Genomic DNA, 20,643 nt, shown 5'->3' with positions numbered 1-20,643 from the left:
AAGAATGGGATGGGAGGACTGTGGCTTGAGGAAAAAAAACTGGGAGCTTCTAATTGACCTCAGTGATGGTGATTCAGTACTGAGCTGGGCCTGCTGTCAGGGTGACCATGCCTTAGGCCTCAGCATCTGCTCTGGTGCACCCCAGCTTCCATCCAGCAATATAGACAAGTGGGGGTCATCAGGTTGGAGAAAGACAGGGTGATGAGCACACTCCAGATACAGGCAGTGTATCCCATGACCTCCCCAAGCTGGGACTTGAACCCAGGGCTCTTGATTCCAACTTTAGAAGTTATAATGAGCGCCTGTGTGCAACCCTGCAGGCAGCATGTAGACTGCCATGTACTAGATACAAAGCCTTGGGCTCATTTCATTCTGATTCTTCTGAGTACAAGTGCTTTGACAGTGGAAAACATTTTCATAGAAACCAGAGACCCTATCAGCCTTTAAAGGTGTGGGGGCTTCCTCCTCTAACTTCCAGTGCCCAAGAGAAACTCAGCAGAGATCCTCTCTCATAAAAAGCAATTTCATATATGAATATGAAATGAATTTCATGAACCACCAGAGGGTTCTTACCATTAAAAAAAATAAAAAGCATTATTAAAACGGTACCTTCTGGATGCATCAAGGTTATAGAAGTAACAGGACTTTACCAAACCTTAACTGCAATACAAAATGAAAAGTTTGTCTCTTTTCTTACACCTTCTCCACAACTCTCTCATACTTGCTTAGTATAAGGAGAAAGAGAAAGGACAGCTCAGTGTAACACAGGCAGCTTGATTGCATGAATATATAGATGGCTGATGGGATGAATGAACTGCAGAGTCTTGGCACAGAAGTGTTTATCTGGTAAATTTCTGAATTCCATATCTTCTTCCCTGGTAGCTCAGCTGGTAAAGAATCTGCCTACAATGCAGGAGACCCCAGTTCGATTCCTGGGTCAGGAAGATATGCTGGAGAAGGGATAGGCTACCCACTCCAGTATTCTTGGGCTTCCCTGGTGGCTCAGCTGGTAAAGAATCTGTCTGCAATGCAGGAGATCTGGGTTCAATCCCTGGTTTGGGGAGATCCCCTGGAGAAGTGAACAGGTACCCATTTCAGTATTTTAGCCTGGAGAATTCCATGGATTGTATAGTCCATGGAGTCACAGAGAGTTGGACACGACTGAGTGGCTTTCACTTTCTGTGCACAGTTGAGGTTCAGTAATGGTTGATACTCCTCTGAAGCATCTCGAGTTCTGTGGGTTTGTAATGTATCTTGGTAATGTGGCTTTTAAGCTTTAGCTGTTTGAATTAAGCACAGAAATATATATTTGTATTTGACCCACAATGGAGTTAGATATTCATCCTTGAAAGAATTAGAGCAGGAAGGACTGCTGAGATTATGGAGGTGGTCCTGATTTGGATTTTGAAGACATTAGTATAGAAGAAATACAATGGATAAAACTAAGGAGAAAAGTAATACAACATTGTACAGAAACTATACTCCAATAAAAACTTAGAAAATAAAATCAAGGAGAAACCAGAACCCTGGGATTCCTGGCTGCCTTCTTGGTGCACAGAGCTGCCTGGGTCCCTTGAGCACTATAGGGTAAGCCTGAAGCAGGACATGGGTCTTTTTCAAGAACCTTCTTCCTTCTGGTAGACTAGCACCCTGCGGTTCTAAACCCCAGTTTTAAGCTCCAAAATGGCATCATTTTTTTCTGACTCAGGGAAGACACTTATGATCAAGTAAAAATGTCTTATTCACCCTAGTATTATTTAGCATTTGGGCTTATGGATTGGAGTAGTTTTTGCTTGATAAATAGGCTAACTTGGCATGGGGCCAGCCATAGAACTTGTGTAGTTTGAACTTTAGAAATCCACTCTCACTATCAACCCAAGTAGCCTCCTAAAGGTATTTGTGTCCATGTTCCCTTCCTACTCTTCTAGAGGCCAGGCTCATTTGTACCACATTGCTCTTGCCTCTTTATCATGCCGTGCATCTGAATGGCTGCCTGTGAAATTGCATTCATCTTTAATGCCTGCTTCTGTGCATTTTTGTTGACTGTGTTCTCAAAGGGAAGTGTCTGGGGACCATTTCTGAAATGCACAGGCATTCTCCCGCTGTCTTTAGTAACCTGAGCCATTGTTGCCAACTTGCAATAGATAAATATCTGGAAAATTAGATTGTTTCCTCCAAAGCTGATGGTAGCAGCCTTGACTGTTTTCTTTCATTTGTGAAATAATATCAAAAATACTTGCAGAGAGGCATTTCCAAGAATGGAGATAATTTATTACATCATAGTAAGTGGTGAAAGCACATTTCCTCCCATCAAATGGGATTTCATATGAAGTCTTTAAGAGCAACCCTAGTGCTTTTCTTATTATCCAATATCCATCTGGAGAGTGGAATGTGTTCAGGAAGACTATTTTTTAAAAAGTTTTATTTATTTATTTGGCTGTGCCAGGTCCTAGTTGTGGCACACAGAATCTTTAGATGCAGCATGTGGGATCTAGTTCTCTGACCAGGGATTGAACCCAGGCCCCCTGCCTTGGAGCACAGAGTTTTAACCACTGGAACACCAGGGAGGTCCCAGGAAGACAATTTAAACATGTTGTTCAGTTGCTCAATCGTGTCCGACTCTTTGCAACCCCATAGACTGCAGCACGCCAGGCTTCCCTGTCCATCACCAACTCCTGGAGCTTGCTCAAACTCATGTCCATCAAGTCGGTGATGCCATCCAACCATCTCATCCTCTGTTGTCCCCTTCTGCCCCCGCCTTCAATCTTTCCCAGCATCAGGGTCTTTTCCAATGAGTCAGTTCGTCTCATCAGGTGGCCAAAGTATTGGAGTTTCAGCTTCAACATCAGTCCTTCCAATGAATATTCAGGGTTGATTTCCTTTAGGATTGACTGGTTGGATGTCCTTGCAGTCCAAGGAGCTCTCGAGAGTCTTCTCCAGCACAGAATTCGAAGGCATCAATTCTTTGGCACTCAGCTGAACTCTTCACAAATCTTTTCTAGCCTAGTTGTCTTTATTTTTTTTTAATTGCTCTCTTCTTCTTTTAATTCACTGCTCCTCTATGCCACATGTTACACACCCTCCCCTCCCGCCACACACCCTATTAAATCATTTTCTCAGTTGAACCCACCACAGCGTAGATGGACACAGAAGGCTGGACTGGGGTGCAGACCTCCTAGGATGCCTCCTTGCAATGCCTGGTGACAAGTGCCACATTTCTTACCTGTCACCTTCCTTGTTTCCTCTTTCTTTTTAGAGTGTTCTGGACTCTGAGGTTGGTGAATTCTCCAGCCTTGTCCTAATTCATTGTCCAGGGCTCTGATCTCCAGATGGCCTTGTTTAGAATCTGGGGTGGGGATCCCATGAGTGTTTGGTTGAGTGTGGAAGGTGGGGACCCCAAACCCTGCCCAGCCCCACTAGGAATCTGCAGGCAGCCACTGAAGGAGGTCTGCACTGTGGCTTCGGAGTCCTAGTCCATGAATGGCCATCGAGGCAGTGCCAGTTGGCAAGGCTTGTAGGGTCCTTCAGGCCAAACTCTTTGGTCTATTGAAATAAAGTGAACAATGGAGAGGTGAAGTGGTGTGCTAACCAGCCTTGGCAGGGAAAAACTGCACCCTTAGTGCTATTGATGGTTTGAAGCGAGGTCAGGTCACTGTATGGCCTGGGAGGCAGCCTCAGGGGTATATTAGGCTTCTTGGCTCATTCCTTTTGGAATGTGGACCCAAGGGCACATTAGATGGGGTGTCTGTCTCCAGCCCAGCTCACCTTAATTGCACCCTGACTCCAGATTCAGTGAGCCTAACAAGTAGTATTAGCTTTCTCTGCCAACACTCCATGCCATCCTGGACTAGTCTCTGCCTTGATTTTCCTCTTTGTTCAAGAAGAAGGTCGCCTTCTCATCTGTAGTTTTCCTCCCCACACTAACATTGTAGGACTCTAACCAAGTGTGAGTATATAGAAGCTGGGGACAAAAGTGACAGCTGCTGTTCAGTTTCGTTGCTCAGAAATGCAGAAAGGGGCTGGCTCCCCCCAGTCCTCTTCCCCAGGGACTTTCAGGTTCTGATTCTCATCTGGCCCTCACACAGTACATGTGAAAGGCAAAGAGCAAAGGGCATCAGCCGCACTTTGCAGATGAATCTGAGGGTTAGAGAGTCCGTGATTTGTTTGAGATAGAAGTGGACCCCAGGTCTCCTGACTCCAGTGTTCTGCTCAGGATGTCTTTTGGGTCACCAACTCCAAACACTTTGTAAATGTTCACTTGCCTGCTCGTTGATAAGCTTGAAGCTATTGCCTACTGAAATTGCCACAAAACCAAACCACGTCCTCCCTACCCCAGCACCTCCAGTGATTCTTGTATGTTAAGTCTAGGGGAAAGGATCTTGCTTGCATGTCTGCCTTTAGGGCCAGGGCCAAGGGGTAAGCAGGGAGGGAAGAGGGTGAAGCTATGTTTCTCTTCCCTGTGCTGGTGGTACTGGAGCTGCCTGAGAGCTTCTGAACAGAAGCCCGTCTGGATGGCAAGATCGAGGGGCTGGGTGCCCTGGGACTGGGACTGATGGGAACATCCTCCACTGAGAAGGGGAGTCTTTCCCCTGGGCCTCTAGTGCTTGGGTACTTCCTGGGACAGGGAGAGAGCGAGCAAGAGAGTCTCTGTGTGTGTCTCTGAATGTGTGTGTCTGTGTATGCCTTTGTATGTCTGTGTGCACATTTGTGTCTGTCTTCGTGTGTCTGTGTGCACCTGTGCATCTGATGTCTATTTGTATGTGTATTTGTGTGTACATGTGTGACTGTGGGTACCTGTGTCTGTGTATGTTTCTCTGAGCATGTGTGACTGTGTGCATCTGTGTCTGTATGTGTACCAACGTATGAGTGGCAGGTTTGGCCTTGGAGAGGACACTGGAACAGTTTCCAGACACGCCCCCTCTGGCACAACACCCACCTTGGTCATCTACTGTGGGAAAGCTTGGGGGAACTCATGGGGATTCAGCACCTAGGAATGCCGGCATCTAGAGGGCCCGTCTGGACTACCACTTTAAATCCCAGTGAACTTTCAATTTTCAAAACGCATGATGTCTAAAACAGAAAAAGATGATGGTGGACAAGTCCACTAAGAAATGAGGTCTTGACAAAACTTGGCCTCGCATCACTTCGCAGGCTGTTTCTGCCACAGTCGATCATGTGATAAGATCAGCATTGTTATCCCTGCTCTAAGACTGTCTTGATCTGCCCTCATTTCTGGATGTCCCCAAGTTGCAGAAAACTCTGTTCTGATTGATGTCACGGATGGACACTCTGTGCCACTCGGTCTTGGAGTCAAATTTGTTTCCAGGTGGGGCCAGCTGGAGACACAGTGATCCCAGTTGACTTGTTGGTTTGTACAAGTTTCGGCTCCTTTTGAAGCAGAAGTCTGCTCTCTGGACCTACTGCATAGGACCATGGGACGTTTGTACTTGCCAGAAGCCCCCAGCCTCAAGCTGATTCATCACCAAGCAGTGCAGGGCGCTCAGGGGTGTGTGTGGTGTCCGGTCATTTATAACCTCGGTGGCAGTATCTGAAATGCAAAAGGAGGCAGATTGCGGTGGTTCCCTGAAGCAGAATTTGCAGCAACCAGATCTTGAGGTATTATTTTGAAACCAAGTCTGTAAGTTCTTTATTGATAATGTGGGAAAGGTCCCAGCACCTCTGTGTCATTTAGGGGCTAGTCCTGCTCAGAGTACAGGATAGAAACTTTTTCCTTCTCCCCAAACTTATAACCTTGGTTTATCCTTTTTCTAAAAGGAACAACTTTCTAAAACCCCAAGTTAGAGAGTGATAATAATTTGGTCTTTATTATAAAAGCTTAATTAATATATAATTTACATACCATATGATTCACTCTTTGAAAGCATACAATTTGATGTGTTTTTACTGTTTTGACTTGTCTATTCTGGACATTTCATATAAATGGAATCATACTCTCTGTGGTCTTTTGTGATCTTTCACTTGGCATAATGTTGTCAGGGTTCATCCATGTTGTAGCATGTACCAGTACTTCATGCCTTTTGATGGCTGAGTAATACTCCATTGTATGGCGAGCCCATGTTTGGCTTAGCCAGTTACCAGTTGGTGCACATCTGGGTTGTTTCTACCTCTTCACTGTCAGAAGTAGTGCTGCTATGAACATTCTTGTACAAGCTTTGGTAGAGGCCTATTTTCATTTCTCTTGGCTGTATTATACCCAAGAATGGAATTATAAGGTCATATTTGGGGCTTCCCTGCTGGCTCAGACAATAAGATCTGCCAGCAATGCAGGAGACCCAGTTTGATCCCTGGGTCGGGAAGATCCCTGGGAGAAGGAAATGGCAACCCACTCTAGTATTCTTGCCTAGAGAATCCCATGGACAGAGGAGCCTAGTGGGCTACAGTCCATAGGGTCACAAAGAGTCAGACATGACTGAGTAACTAACACTTTCACACTTTCATGGCTATTCTATGCTTAACTTATCCTGGAACTGCCAAACTCTTTTCCAGAATGGCTGCACCGTTTTACATTCCCACTGGCAATATGTGATGGTTCCAATTGCTCCACATCACTTTGGGCTTTTTCAAGTCAACTTTTAAAAAAAGGAAAGCAGTGTTTTAGAATATTGAGGTATTTATTAACCTGTAATTACATGCCTTGTGGCTCTTGGATACTCTCAAAGCACTCTTTTCAAATGCACAGAAATATTGAACAACGTGTTATGCATTCCTAGGGACATATGGACTCCAATCCAACAAGTCATCAAGGCTCTAGGCTGACAGACCCCTTCAGATGGTTCTAGGCCACCCAAGTTTGAATCCATTCACACTCAGTGGTAGCTGTTAGATTTCTATATAGAACTTTGCACTTTACATGTGAAGAAACTGAATCTTCAAGGTTAAGGAGTCATGACTGAGAAGCCAGTCTTCCTGCTTCAGGGCCTGTTCTTGGGCTTTGAAGCCCTGACTCTCCTAACATCTAGAAGGCCAGTCTTCTTCACCCTTGAGCCCAGCCTGGGCTCTCCCTATTTTACCCAGGACAAGCTCCTCTGGACTAGGGCATCTCACTTGACTCCTTACACCTTCACACCAACATCTCTCATGGCAAATCGGAATTCACAGCAGCCAGTTCCTTTTAGAGCAGGGTCATCTGCTACGATTAGAGCCCACCATGGCTGTGATTGATGGCAGTGGGTTGATGGATCTGTTCCCACCAGGCATTCTTTGCTGGTGGTCTGGATAATAGCAGTGGCCTTGGCCTCCTGGCATGTATTCAGCTCATCCTGTGATTCTCCAGTGGAGGTGCCTCCTTCCTGTTGCTTCCTCTTACTTTCCACACAGCCCTGCACCCCAGCCAGTTTTGTCTACACAAGTTTGTGATGCTCTCGCCATAAGCAGAGCCCTGGGCTGGATGCTCCAGCTCTTAGCTGCCCGGGTCCCTGTCTTTAGGTGGTGGGACAGGCCAAATAATAAGAGTCCAGAACTGGGTGTTCTTTAAGTGCCGAGAGACAGATGGCCCTGGGCTCAGAACACTCCAGCTCTTAGTCATCCAAACGAGAGGATCCTTTACCTCTGAAGAGTAACAAGCCCTGAAGCTCCCTGAAGGAGCCCCCCCTTGGCTGTGGACACAGGCCAGCCTCACTGGCACCTGTGCCTTCCCTTTAGCATTTTTCTCCCTGGTATATGAGTTTGCTAGCGCTGCTATAACAAAGCTCCACAAACTTAAACCAAAGACAAGAATTTTCTCACATTTGCAGAAAGCATAAGTCTGAGATCAAGGTATCAGGAAGGCTACCCTCCTGTGTCCAAATGTCCCCTTTTCATAAGGACACCAGCCCTATTAAATTAAGGGCCCACCCTACTCCAATCACATCTGTAACTACCCTATTTCCAAATAAGGTCACACCCTAAGGTACTGGGGTCAAGATATCAACATGAATGGGGGGCCACAATTCAATGTTAACACCAATGTACATGTCTGAAGACAGACTTGAATTATTTTGCTGTCCTATTACCTCCACCTGACTGGCTGGGTTCCATTCCTCTGTAAGCCCGTTTGAAGTCCAGAGGTCTTTTGACTTTTTCTTTCATTTGGAAGCTAAATTTCACCCTTGAAAAAAAATGAGAACTCTAATATCCCAGTGTCTCCTATCCTAACTCAAAATACACCCAACAAGCCAGAGACCTGGGATGGGATCTCATGGTCTCAGAGATTCCTATGGGAATGGCTGAGCAGGACCCTTCTCCTCACCCAATCCAGGGCCCATAGGGGAAGAAGCAGCTAGGACGAGAGATGTGGAGTCAACTTGGCCTTCCTGTGTAGCTTGCCTTTGCACCTTTCAGTCTGAAGCCCAAGGCTTTCTGCTCCTTAGTTCCTTGGGGGAGGGCCTTGGACTCTGTTGCTTGGAAAGATTTCAGTCCTTCAGGGTTGCTCCATCCTCATGCTCCCCTTGCCTCTTTGCCAAGTGCCTCTGATTTGGTTTGTTTCCTTCCTCTGTCATGCCCGGAGATCTGACCCTGAGTGGCACGTTGAGATGGACATCAGACTTCTGGCCGAGTCCACAGTCCACAGCAAGACATCCGGTACTAGAGCCCTTGGCTAAGGCAGGGAGCAGTGAGCCGGTGATAACCCTGGGGTCCCTCAGGTGCCTTCAAAGCCTGGGCTGAAAGGGAGAGAGACTGCCTGCAATCTTCTGCCCTGAACCTGAGCTTGGAGGACACCACTCACCCCACACCATTCCCCATGTCAACAGGCTACTGAACCCCAGAGCCAAGCCTCTCCCTGGAGCATGGACTTACTTGATGATGCAGGCAGAGGGGTGGCATTTTCTCTCTGTATTAAAGCCAACGTGAATAAAGAAAGCTGGATTCACGTGGATTTCTGAGGCTGAAATCCAAAGTGTGTGTAGCAGATGATTTGGGAGTTCATCCACAACCTTGGATTGTGCTTGGAAACATTGCTGGGGTTGGGTTTCTGTTAATGGGGGGCATTAGGCTTCCTATCTAGCTGTTCATGGATATTGCCAGGGCAGAAGGAGCCCGAGCTGGCGTCATGTGTGCTAAGGTAGCACACCGCTGCTGTGGCAGAAAGGTTTGCCTGAGGGCTGGTTCCCAGGCCTGGATTCCTCTAGAGGCAAAGAGGAAACGAGGTCACGTCTGGAGAGGCTGGGGTGCTGGTGGCGGGAGACCCCTTCTGACTTGGACCAAAGTCAGTTTCCAGGCGGGGAACTCTCACCTGGGTTTCCTGTTGGCCGTGCTCCCCTGGCCCAGCTGGTCCCAAAGCGTAGTGATGCAATGCTGAGTCAGGAGGTTGCCTTCATCCACACAGCTCCAACTGCTCTATCACCTGTCCTGTCTACACTGGGCTGCTGGGAACCGCAAAGGGGCAGGGCAACAAATTGGTAGAGTGGAGTCTTTAAGAGCCAAAGCAGCATTATTTTTTTCAATTTTGTCTTTTTTCCCTTAGAGCTAAATGGGTAGCTTGTTTGATAATAGTAGGTTTTGTGTGGACATAAATTTTCATTTCTCTGGAATAAAAGCCCTAGAGTGCAAGTGCTGTGTCATCCTATAGCTGCGTAGCTAGTTTTACATTTCCAACTGACAGTGAGTGGTCCAGATGATCCACATTCTCACCAGCTTTTGGTGTTGCCACTGCTCTTTATTTTAGCCATTCTGATAGGTAGGTGGGGCTTCCCTCATACTTCAGTTGGTTAAGAAGCTGCCTGCAGTGCAGGAGACCTGGGTTCGATTCCTGGGTCAGGAAGATCCCCTGGAGAAGGAAATGGCAACCCACTCCAGTCTTCTTGCCTGGAGAATTCCATGGACAGAGGAACCTGCAGGCTAAAGTCCATGCAGTCGCAAGAGTTGGACATGACCTAGCGACTAAAGAGAGAGAGAGATAGGTAAGTAGTGGAATCTCATTGTGGTTCTAATTTACAATTATTTAATGTTTAATGATATTGAACATCTGTGTATGTGCTTATTTGCCTTCCTTAGAAACTCTTCAGTGGAATGTCTTTTCATGTCTTTTTCCTATTTTCTAATTGGGTGGTTTGTTTTTCTACTGTTGAGTTTTTGAGATTCTTTATATGTTCTGGATACTAGTCCTTTATCCAATAGGAGGTTGGCAGGTATTTTCTCCTAGTCATGTTTTCATCCTATTCACAGGGTCTTTCACAGAGCAAATATTTTACTTTCTATAAGGTCTAATTTATCAATATTTCCTTTTATGAGTCATGCTTTTGCTGTCAAGTCTAAGAAAGAACTTTTTGCCTAGCTCTACATCCCAAAGATTTTTCTCCTACCTTTTTCTAAAACTTGTGTAATGTTACATCTTACAATTAACTCTTTGGTCTATTTTTAGTTAATTTTTGTGTAAGGCATGAGATTGACTGTGAAGTTTATTTTTTGCCTATAGATGTTCAATTGTTCCAGACCATGTGTTAAAAATGCTGCCATTCCTTGGCTGTGGTCCAAAAGTCTACAAATAATAAATGCTGGAGAGGGTGTGGAGAAAAGGGAACCCTCTTACACTGTTGGTGGGAATGCAAACTAGTACAGCCACTATGGAGAACAGTGTGGAGATTCCTTAAAAAACTGGAAATAGAACTGCCTTATGATCCAGCAATCCCACTGCTGGGCATACACACTGAGGAAACCAGAAGGGAAAGAGACACGTGTACCCCAATGTTCATCGCAGCACTGTTTATAATAGCCAGGACATGGAAGCAACCTAGATGTCCATCAGCAGATGAATGGATAAGAAAGCTGTGGTACATATACACAATGGAGTATTACTCAGCCATTAAAAAGAATACATTTGAATCAGTTCTAATCAGGTGGATGAAACTGGAGCCTATTATACAGAGTGAAGTAAGCCAGAAGGAAAAACACCAATACAGTATACTAATGCATATATATGGAATTTAGAGAGATGGTAACAATAACCCGGTGTACGAGACAGCAAAAGAGACACTGATGTATAGAACAGGCTTATGGACTCTGTGGGAGAGGGAGAGGGTGGGAAGATTTGGGAGAATGGCATTGAAACATGTAAAATATCATGTAAGAAACGAGTCGCCAGTCCAGGTTCGATACACGATACTGGATGCTTGGGGCTAGTGCACTGGGACGACCCAGAGGGATGGTATGGGGAGGGAGGAGGGAGGAGGGTTCAGGATGGGGAACACATGTATACCTGTGGGGGATTCATATTGATATTTGGCAAAACTAATACAATATTGTAAAGTTTAAAAATAAAATAAAATTTAAAAAAAAGAAAAAAAAATGCTGCCATTCCTGCACTGAATTGCTTTTGCATTTTTGTCAAGACTCAGTTGGGCATATTTATGTGGATCTATTTCCGGAATCTGTTCTGTTCTAGTAATCAGTGTGTCTGTCCCTGTGCCAATACCACACTATCTTGTTTAATGCAGTCATATAATAAGTCTTGAAACTGGGCAAGTTGATTCCTTCCACTTGATTCTTCTTTGTCAGAATTGTTTCATCTCTTCTCCTTCCCTTACATTTCCATAGAAATTTTAGAATAATTTTATCTATATCTACCAAAAATCATGCTGGGATTTTGATAGGAATTTGATAAAGCTGTATATCAATTTGAGAAAAATTGATATCTGTACAATGTTGAGTCTTTCATTCTGTAAACACAGAATATCCTTTTATACATTTATAGCATCTTTGATCTTTCATTAGTGTTTCATAGTTTTTAGCATACAATCCTGGATGTGATCTGCTTGATTTTCACTGTAGAAGTATTTGAGCAATAGTAAACTGTACCGTATTTTTAATCCCAGTGCCCATGCATTCTTTGCTGGAATTTATAAGTGCAATTGATTTTTATATGTTGATCTTGTATTCTGAGTCCTTCCTGAACTTGCTTATTAGTTCCAGGATATACTTTGTAAATTTTTTAAGGTTTCCATGTAGAAAATCAAATCACCTACAAATAGAGATAGTTTTACTTCTAATATGTATGCCTTTTATTTCATTCTCTTGCCTTAATGAACTAGCTAGAACCTCCAGTACTGTTTCTGGTTTGTTTTTTGTTTTCTTGGGAATATATTTGATACACAACATGGGGTAAGTTTAAGATGTTCAACATATTGATTTGATACGAGCAATGGTGAGAGTAGTTATCCTTGCCATGTCACCAAACTTGGAGGGAAAGCTTTCATCTTTAATTATTAAATGTGATGTTAGCTGTAGAAATATTGCAGATGCTTTTTGTCAAGTTGAGGAAGTTCCTCTCTAGTCCTGGTTTTCTGAGAGTTTTCATCATGAATGGGTGTTGAATTTTGTGATGTGCTTCTTCTGTATCAAATAATATGATCGTATGATTGTAACTGAATTTGTGGATTTGAGACAATTGTAGATTTACATGCATGTGTAAGAAATAATGCAAAGAGATCCCTTGTGCCCTCTTAACTAGCTTTGCCTAATGATAGCATCTTGCAAAGCTATATTACAACTGGGATGCCAACATGGGTACAGTCAAGGTACAGAACATGTCCATCTCCACATGAATCCCTCATTTCACCGACTGATGGACACATCCACTTCCCTTCCACACCAACCCCTTCCTTACTCCTTGGCAACATCTAATTAGTCCATTTCTATAGTTTTGTCATTTTAAGAATGTTATATAAATGGAATCACACAGTGGCTAAGTTTGGGGGATTGCCTTTTTTTCATTCAGCATAATTCTCTACAGACTCATCCAAGTCATTATCAACAGTCATGTCTTTATTGCTGAGTGGTATACCATGGTATGTAGGTACCAGTTTGTTTAATCATTCATCCATTCAAAGATTTCTGGGTTGTTTCTGGTTTGAGGTTATCTTGAGTAAAGCTACTATAAATGCTTGTTTGCCAATTTTTGTATGAATACAAGACTTCATTCCTCTGGGATAAATACCTAAGAGTGCAAATCCTGGGCCATGTAATAATTACATGTTCAGTTTTTAAGAAACTGCCAAAAGAGTTTTCCAGAGTAGCTTTGCCACTTTTCATTCTCTCAAACAATGCATAAATAATCCAGTTTCTCTCATTTTTGCCAGTATTTGGTGGGTTTTTCAAACAAATAAAGGTGAAATTCAAATGACAATTAGTGGCATTCGTCCATTCACAATGTACTATACCATCTCCTCTATCTAGATCCTGAAAATTTACATCACCCAAAGTAAAGCCTCATCTCTAGTAAGCAGTTAGTCCCCTCTTCTCCCCTGCCCTCAGTCCCTGTCAACCACCAATCTGCTTTCTGTCTCCATGAATTCAGCTATTCTGGATATTTTGTATAAATGGCATCATATAATATGTGACCTTTGGTGACTGACTTGTTTCACTTAGTAGGTTTTATCTATATACCAATAATTTATTCCTTTGTATGGCTGAATAAGTCAGTGGTAAGGACAAGGCAAATTTTGTTTATCTATTTACACATTGATGGCCATTTGGGTTGTTTCCACCTTTTGATTATCATGAATAATGCTACTGTGAACATTTGTGTAGAAATATTTGAATATCGATCTTCATTTCTTTTGGGTATATATGTAGGAATGGAATTGCAGGGTCTGATGGTAATTCCATGTTACTTTTTTTGGAAGAACTGCCAAACTGCTTTCCCTAGCAGCTGTAATGTTTCAATTCCCACCAGCAATGTATGAGTGTTCCAGTTTCTCCACATTCTTGTCAACACTTGTTATTTCCCTTTCTTTATTATGCCATCCTACTGTGTATGAAGTGGTATGTCATAGTTTTGATTTGCATTTCTCTAACATCTCCTGCTGAAGCCCGGCTTGGAGAATTTTGAGCATTACTTTACTAGCATGTAAAATGAGTACAATTGTGCGGTAGTTTGAACATTCTTTGGCATTACCTTTCTTTGGGATTAGAATGAAAACTGACCTTTTCCAGTCCTGTGGTCACTGCTGAGTTTTCCAAATTTTCTGGCATATTGAGTGCAGCACTTTCACAGCATCATCTTTCGGGATTTGAAATAGCTCAACTGGAATTCCATCACCTCCACTAGCTTTGTTCGTAGTGATGCCTTCTAAGGCCCACTTGACTTCACATTCCAGAATGTCTGGCTCTAGGTCAGTGATCACACCATCGTGATTATCTGGGTCGTGAAGATCTTTTTTGTACAGTCTTCTGTGTATTCTTGCCACCTCTTCTTAATACCTTCTGCTTCTGTTAGGTCCATACCATTTCTGTCCTTTATTGAGCCCATCTTTGCATGAAATGTTCCCTTGGTATCTCTAATTTTCTTGTTCTGTTGTTTCCCTCTATTTCTTTGCATTGATCTCTGAGGAAGGCTTTTTTATTTCTTCTTGCTATTCTTTGGAACTCTGCATTCAGATGCTTATATCTTTCCTTTTCTCCTTTGCTTTTCTCCTTTGGTTTTAGAAAAGGCAGAGGAACCAGAGATCAAATTGCCAACATCCGCTGGATCATCAAAAAAGCAAGAGAGTTCCAGAAAAACATCTATTTCTGCTTTATTGACTATGTCAAAGCCTTTGACTGTGTGGATCACAATAAACCGTGTAAAATTCTGAAAGAGATGGGAATACTAGACCACCTGACCTGCCTCTTGAGAAATTTATATGCAGGTCAGGAAGCAACAGTTAGAACTGGACATGGAACAACAGACTGGTTCCAAATAGGAAAAGGAGTAAGTCAAGGCTGTATATTGTCACCCTGCTTATTTAACTTCTATGCAGAGTACATCATGAGAAATGCTGGGCTGGAAGAAGCACAAGCTGGAATCAAGATTGCTGGGAGAAATATCAATAACCTCAGATATGCAGACGGCACCACCCTTATGGCAGAAAGTGAAGAACAACTAAAAAGCCTCTTGATGAAGGTGAAAGAGGAGAGTGAAAAAGTTGGCTTAAAACTCAAGATTCAGAAAACGAAGATCATGGCATCTGGTCCCATCACTTCATGGGAAATAGATGGGGAAACAGTGGAAACAGTGTCAGACTTAATTTTGGGGGGCTCCAAAATCACTGCAGATGGTGACTGCAGCCATGAAATTAAAAAACGCTTACTCCTTGGAAGAAAAGTTATGACCAACCTAGATAGCATATTGAAAAGCAGAGACATTACTTTGCCAACAAATGTCCGTCTAGGCAAGGCTATGGTTTTTGCAGTGGTCATGTATGGATGTGAGAGTTGGACTGTGAAGAAAGCTGAGCACCAAAGAATTGATGCTTTTGAACTGTAGTGTTAAAGAAGACTCTTGAGAGTCCCTTGGACTGCAAGGAGATCCAACCAGTCCATTCTGAAGGAGATCAGCCCTGGGATTTCTTTGGAAGGAATGATGCTAAAGCTGAAACTCCAGTACTTTGGCCACCTCATGCGAAGAGTTGACTCATTGGAAAAGACTCTGATACTGGGAGGGATTGGGGGCAGGAGGAGAAGGGGACGACAGAGGATGAGATGGCTGGATGGCATCACTGACTCGATGGGTGTGGGTCTCAGTGAACTCCGGGAGTTGGTGATGGACAGCGATTCATGGGGTCGCAAAGAGTCGGACATGACTGAGCGACTGAACTGAACTGACTGAACATCTGTTGATACTGAGCATGTTTACATGGGCTTGTTGGCTGTTTTTAATATTATTCCCTTCTTTGTTTGCTTTGGGTTTATTCTCCTTTTTCTTGGTTCCTTGGGTGGAAACTTATAGATTTTAGACTTACCCTCATTTCTGTTATAACTGTAAATATCTCTCTCAGCACAGATTTACTTGTGTCCCACAAATTTTGATGTAATATATTTTCATTTTCATTTAGTTCAGTTTATTTTAAAAATTTCTCTTGAGACCTCCTCTTTGACTCCTGAGTTTTTTTTAAAGTTTGTTGCTTAGTTTCCAAGTGTTTGGAGATTTTCCTGTTGTCATTTCTGGTTTTGTTTCCTATTGTGATTCCACTGTAGTCAGAGAAAATAGCATATATTACTTCAATGCTTTTAAATTTTTGTAGATTGTTTTATAGTCCAAATGGTGTCTGTATTGGTATATATTTCTTGGATGCTTGAAAAGAATGTAAATTTTACTGTTTTCTTGATGGAGTGTTCTATAAATATCAATTAGATCTTATTAAATGGTGATGGTGTTGAGTTCTTTTATATCTTGCTGATTTTCTAATTGTTCTATCAGTTATTGAGAGAGGACATTGAAGTCTCCATTATAAATGTCAAATTTTCTATTTCTTCTTTCAGTTACTGTTAATTTTGACGTGTATATCATGTAGCTATGTTGTTTGGTGCATACACATTTAGAATTACTTTGTCTTCTTGGTAGACTGATCCTTTGCCCTTCTCTGTATCTGGTCATTTTCTTTGTTCTGAAGTTATTTGATGTTACCAGAGCCACCCCTGCTTGATTTTAAAAGTTTTTTCATCCTTTTACTTTCTACATGTCCATATCATTATATTTGAGGTGAGCATCTTGCAGACAGCATATAGTTGTGTTATGTTTGTTTTTTTAATTGACTCTGTCAACATCTCTTTTTAATTGCTGTATTTAGATCATTTTCACTTAATGTACTTACTGATATTAGTGCTTAATTCTGCCAATTTATTTTTAATTTCTGTTTGCTTTCTGTATTTGTCCCTACTTTCTTTTTCCTGTATTCCTGTGGGTGACTTGAAAATTTTTTAGAATTTCATTTGCTGATTCGTGTATGGTGTTTCTGCATGTATCTTTCTGTATGCCATTTTTTTGGTGTTTCTTGGTACTACATCATATATACGTTTCTTCAGCTGCCAAATATAATTTAGAAAACTTTTTAAGGAAAAGGAAAGTCTATTCTATTTACCCATGTTTTTTCTCTTTCCATGGTTCCTTTTTCCTCAGTGATGTCTAAAACATCTTCTTTTATCACTTCCTCTCTGTTTAGAGAGCTCCCTTTAGCCATTCTCTTAGGTGAAGTATGTTCTTAATGAATTCTTTTAGTTTTCGTTCATCTGAGAATGTTTTGATTCCCCTTCCCTACCTGAAGTGTGATTTTCAGCACTCATTTAGATCTTCTGTTTAGCTGACTTTCTCTGACAATGCTCTGGCAGGGAAAGGGGTGCACTGTCTCATCTCTGCCAGGTAACTATGGAAATCCAGATTCTCCACTTAGCCTTCATTGACACCAAGGAGGTTGGAACTTCTCATTGTTGCTGGGCAGTGATGATAGTTCCAGCTCCCCACTGGGCTTCTGCTAATGCCACCGTGGGTGGGATGGGCAAGAGTGCCTCATTACTGTTCCCCATGTGACCTCTGCTGACATTGGAAGGGATGGGATGTGGACTTATGACCCTGTGCAGGGGCAAAGGTCCTGACTCTGTGCGGCATCCTCTAACACCACCCTGGCAGGAACAGGGGAGATGACTCATTTCTGTTCGGGGGGGTGGAGTCTAGGCTCCCAACTGGCCTTTGCTGATGGGACTGGGTGGGACCACCCTTTTGTCTGTGGTGTTTAGCTGAAGAAGACTGGCTCTTGCATAAAAGTTTTCAGTCTTGGGAGACTGCCCCTTTACTGGCCCTTTGAGTAAAGAGAGGAGACTTTTGCAGGAGCTGTTTTGTCTGTGTTCACTGGTACTTTGGGTTGTCTGCTTCTTCAGTCCCAGTCTGGGATCTGTGAGGCAAAAAGAAAACCCAGGGAGTTGGCCACTGCGTCGTTCCCTATGTCCCAAGGTCTTTATCCAGTTTGCTTTCTTCTCCCCACCTTTCAGGGTCTTCTGGTGCTTGTTTTATATGTAAGGCCCAGAGGTTTCAGTTGTCTGCACTGGAGGAATGGGGAAAGTACGTCTGCACTTTTCCAGAGCCAGATATGTGGATACGGAAATTTTAGACCAGTATTTGTCCTGCCAAGGAGATCTAGGGAAGGAGAGCTTCCCTCACAAATGAATCTCTTGGCAGAGCTCTAATTCCATGTTGACATTCTGAGAAACAAAAAGAAATAAAACACATCTGCTGTCCCTGGGTTTGCATGTGTCTGTTCGTCTGTCATAGAGGGCATCAGCTGGCACAGCCGTGATCGTGATCGCAGCCGGTTCGGTTACCTTTTTGTAAACCAGTGCACCGGAGTTTCGTGAGCCCCTTCCAACAGCCATTGCTTCCTTCCAGTGATTGTCGGGTTATGACCTGTTAGTCCGCTCACTTGGTTTGGTGTTCACAGGGGCAGAGTTGGCAGGTGCCCCTTCTATGGACCGAAGGCTTCAATAGAGCTGAAAGGGCAGTTAAGCCATCACCTGATCCAACCACCTTGGTTTTCATATTAAAAAAAAATTCTGTGTTAGAGAACAGAAGATCTCATGGTGTCCTGCAGAAAAGCCTTCCCTGCCTTGAAGCCCGATGTCATTTAGTCACATCGGGCTGTTCCTCTACCCATCCCTCAGCTCTCCAGAGACTGCCATCTCATCCCAGCCAACTGCCTACCAGACGTGCCCCTCATCCCTGGAGGTGGGAAGGGCTCAGTGAGGGTGGTGGGGTGGAAAGAGAGACAAGAAAAATGCACGTAGCCAACTCTACCCAAACCTGTCCTCAGAGTGCAAGTCTGTGATTCACGGGGTCAATGGTCTCATCTTTGTGTCTGAAAGACAGTGTACTTTTTGTCTCCCTAAGCCCTGTGTCTAGGTCGTTTGGGAAGCGCCTGGGAGAGTCAAGAATAAAATTGCAGGTCAAACAATGGATGACTGGAAAAGTCGACTTGTAGTCAAGAGCATGCTTCCCCATTTCGCCATGGTGGGAAATCGTCAGGAGCCCAGAAAGCTCCAGGAATCGGTCAGACAATGGGCTATGGGGGGAGGGGGGTTTTGAATGTTTCTAACCTTAAATTTGAACATAAGATGTGTTGTTGAAGTTCTCTGTGCAAACTTGGTGGCAAGATACCAACCCCAAATGTAAAGAAACTGAAATATGACCTAGAAAAGATCCAGGAGATGAGCTGACCCTGCTCCTTGTGAGTTTCAGGAAGAGCAGGAGAGTCCAAGGCTCCGTCTGGATTCCCAGTCCAGCTCTCTCTGCATACACCCCTTTAACTAGGAAGAGACAAAGGGTGAAAAGGGAAAAAAGTATACATTTTCTCTTAATGGAAGCCAGGAATTTGGGGATGACAGGCACTGGATATATTACATTAGCTTCCTAGTACCACTGAGAACAGGAAGCCAGTGAGTAGGGCGCTGAAAGATACTCCCATTTGACTCTCTGGCCCTGATGTCCTTTTAAAAACTCACCTGACAAATTTCTACTTGCCTCCCTCAGAACTCAGACATCATCCATGAGTGTGAAACTCAAGGGTTAGGGATTCCAGAAGTAGTTTGGGGAGCCAGGATTCTAGAAAGAGACATGGGAGCCATTGGTTGGTTGACAATAAAAGCCTACAACCTCACTAGTCTACCAAGTTAGCTTAGTTACTAGGAGGTGCTGTAAGCACAATGGCTGTTATCTCAGTGCATTAGGTCCACAAAGGAGTGGCTTGCTTAATCTCAGCAATTAATAGAGCAGAGAGGAAATGGCTCTTCTAGACCCGTGGGTCTGCTTCCTTCCTGTTCAGAGAAATGGAAGCTGGGGGCTTTGAGGTAATGTCATTTCACGTAACTAGAGGGCCCAGCTTCTCCAATTCCAAGGGCAGTCTACTTTGAGTAAGTCAGTTTTCTATTTAGGTGAGAATTCTGATCTTTGCACAGCTGTCAGGGAGTGAGGACATGGTTGAAATCTTTTTTCTCTTTTTTGACCTTGTTGTCTGTCACTAAAAATATATTGAGAAAGTGATAGTTGAGACATTTACAAAACTTTGTTTACTGGAGTTCCACCTCGAAAAGGATACCAATCAGATGGGATGGCAGAGAGGGAGCAATTACTTACCCATATCCTGTCCTCCAAATTGCCAGCCATCCCATCAGGCATCTTTCCAAGTCAATCTCCACCCTCCATCCTCATTACCCTTTCTAGCTCTTGCTTCTCTTTTATGGTCAAGAACTAAGTCTGTGAAGGAAAACCTCTTGGTGATACATCCAGAGACCAGGCTCAGTTTCAGCGGGTCTTGCAATTTCTCCTTTGTTCCACACTTGTTTCCATCCCAAGGAGAAAAGATTGTAGTGGGGGTTGAAGGTGCAGGATCCTCTTCCTCTTACCCTGTGAGCCCCACCACCCCTGTGTAAAGTGTGACTAGTTAAGTAACCGGCTTGGTTTTGACTGGTGTAGATCTGGATGCAGGATGGGTTCCTCCTAGAACACGTCCTCCGAGCAGCCACCTGTACCCTCACTCTGGAGAAATAGACTCGGCTCACACCATTTCTGGGCTTGGCTTCTCTTTGCAGGTGGCCTTTAGAGTCCTTTGTAAGCCTGGCCAAAAATGCACATGCATTGCTTTAGCGTTTCTCCCTCCTCCGCAACACCCCTTGTTCTGTAGCTCTGAGTGAGCTGGTTCCGAAAGTCCAAGCTGTCCTAGAAGACCAAGGACCTGCCTCAGTTGAGCAGATCCAAAAAAATAAGCCTTAGGCTCCAAAAGCAAGTCTCTCAGATAAGTCCTCTTGGCAATAAAAGCCACGTTCATCTTCCTGGAAGATGCCTGTGGCCTCTGAAGGGTCTGACACTCAAGGAGCCCACTCTTTTTGCTGTGCCTGATGGGTAAA

At 43.6% G+C, this 20,643-nt stretch overlaps 1 protein-coding gene across 5 annotated transcripts in view; it reads left to right on the top strand.

The window, feature by feature from the left end:
- Nucleotides 1–20,643, top strand: part of MAMLD1 (mastermind like domain containing 1) — a 119,715-nt gene that overhangs the window by 46,979 nt on the left and 52,093 nt on the right. For 4 of the 5 annotated variants that reach the window (XM_027533165.1, XM_027533168.1, XM_027533167.1 and 1 more), the window contains exon 2: nucleotides 18,632–18,790. In XM_027533165.1, coding sequence (XP_027388966.1) covers nucleotides 18,695–18,790 — 96 coding nt within the window. In that variant the 5' untranslated portion in view covers nucleotides 18,632–18,694. Of the gene's footprint in view, nucleotides 1–15,518; nucleotides 18,791–20,643 lie in introns of those variants that run through there. The other variant, XM_027533166.1, reaches the window with a different exon arrangement.

The sequence above is a fragment of the Bos indicus x Bos taurus genome, chromosome X (assembly GCF_003369695.1).
Source record: "Bos indicus x Bos taurus breed Angus x Brahman F1 hybrid chromosome X, Bos_hybrid_MaternalHap_v2.0, whole genome shotgun sequence".
NCBI classification, from domain to species: Eukaryota; Metazoa; Chordata; class Mammalia; order Artiodactyla; family Bovidae; genus Bos; species Bos indicus x Bos taurus.
This window is presented reverse-complemented; position numbering and strand designations above follow the sequence as displayed.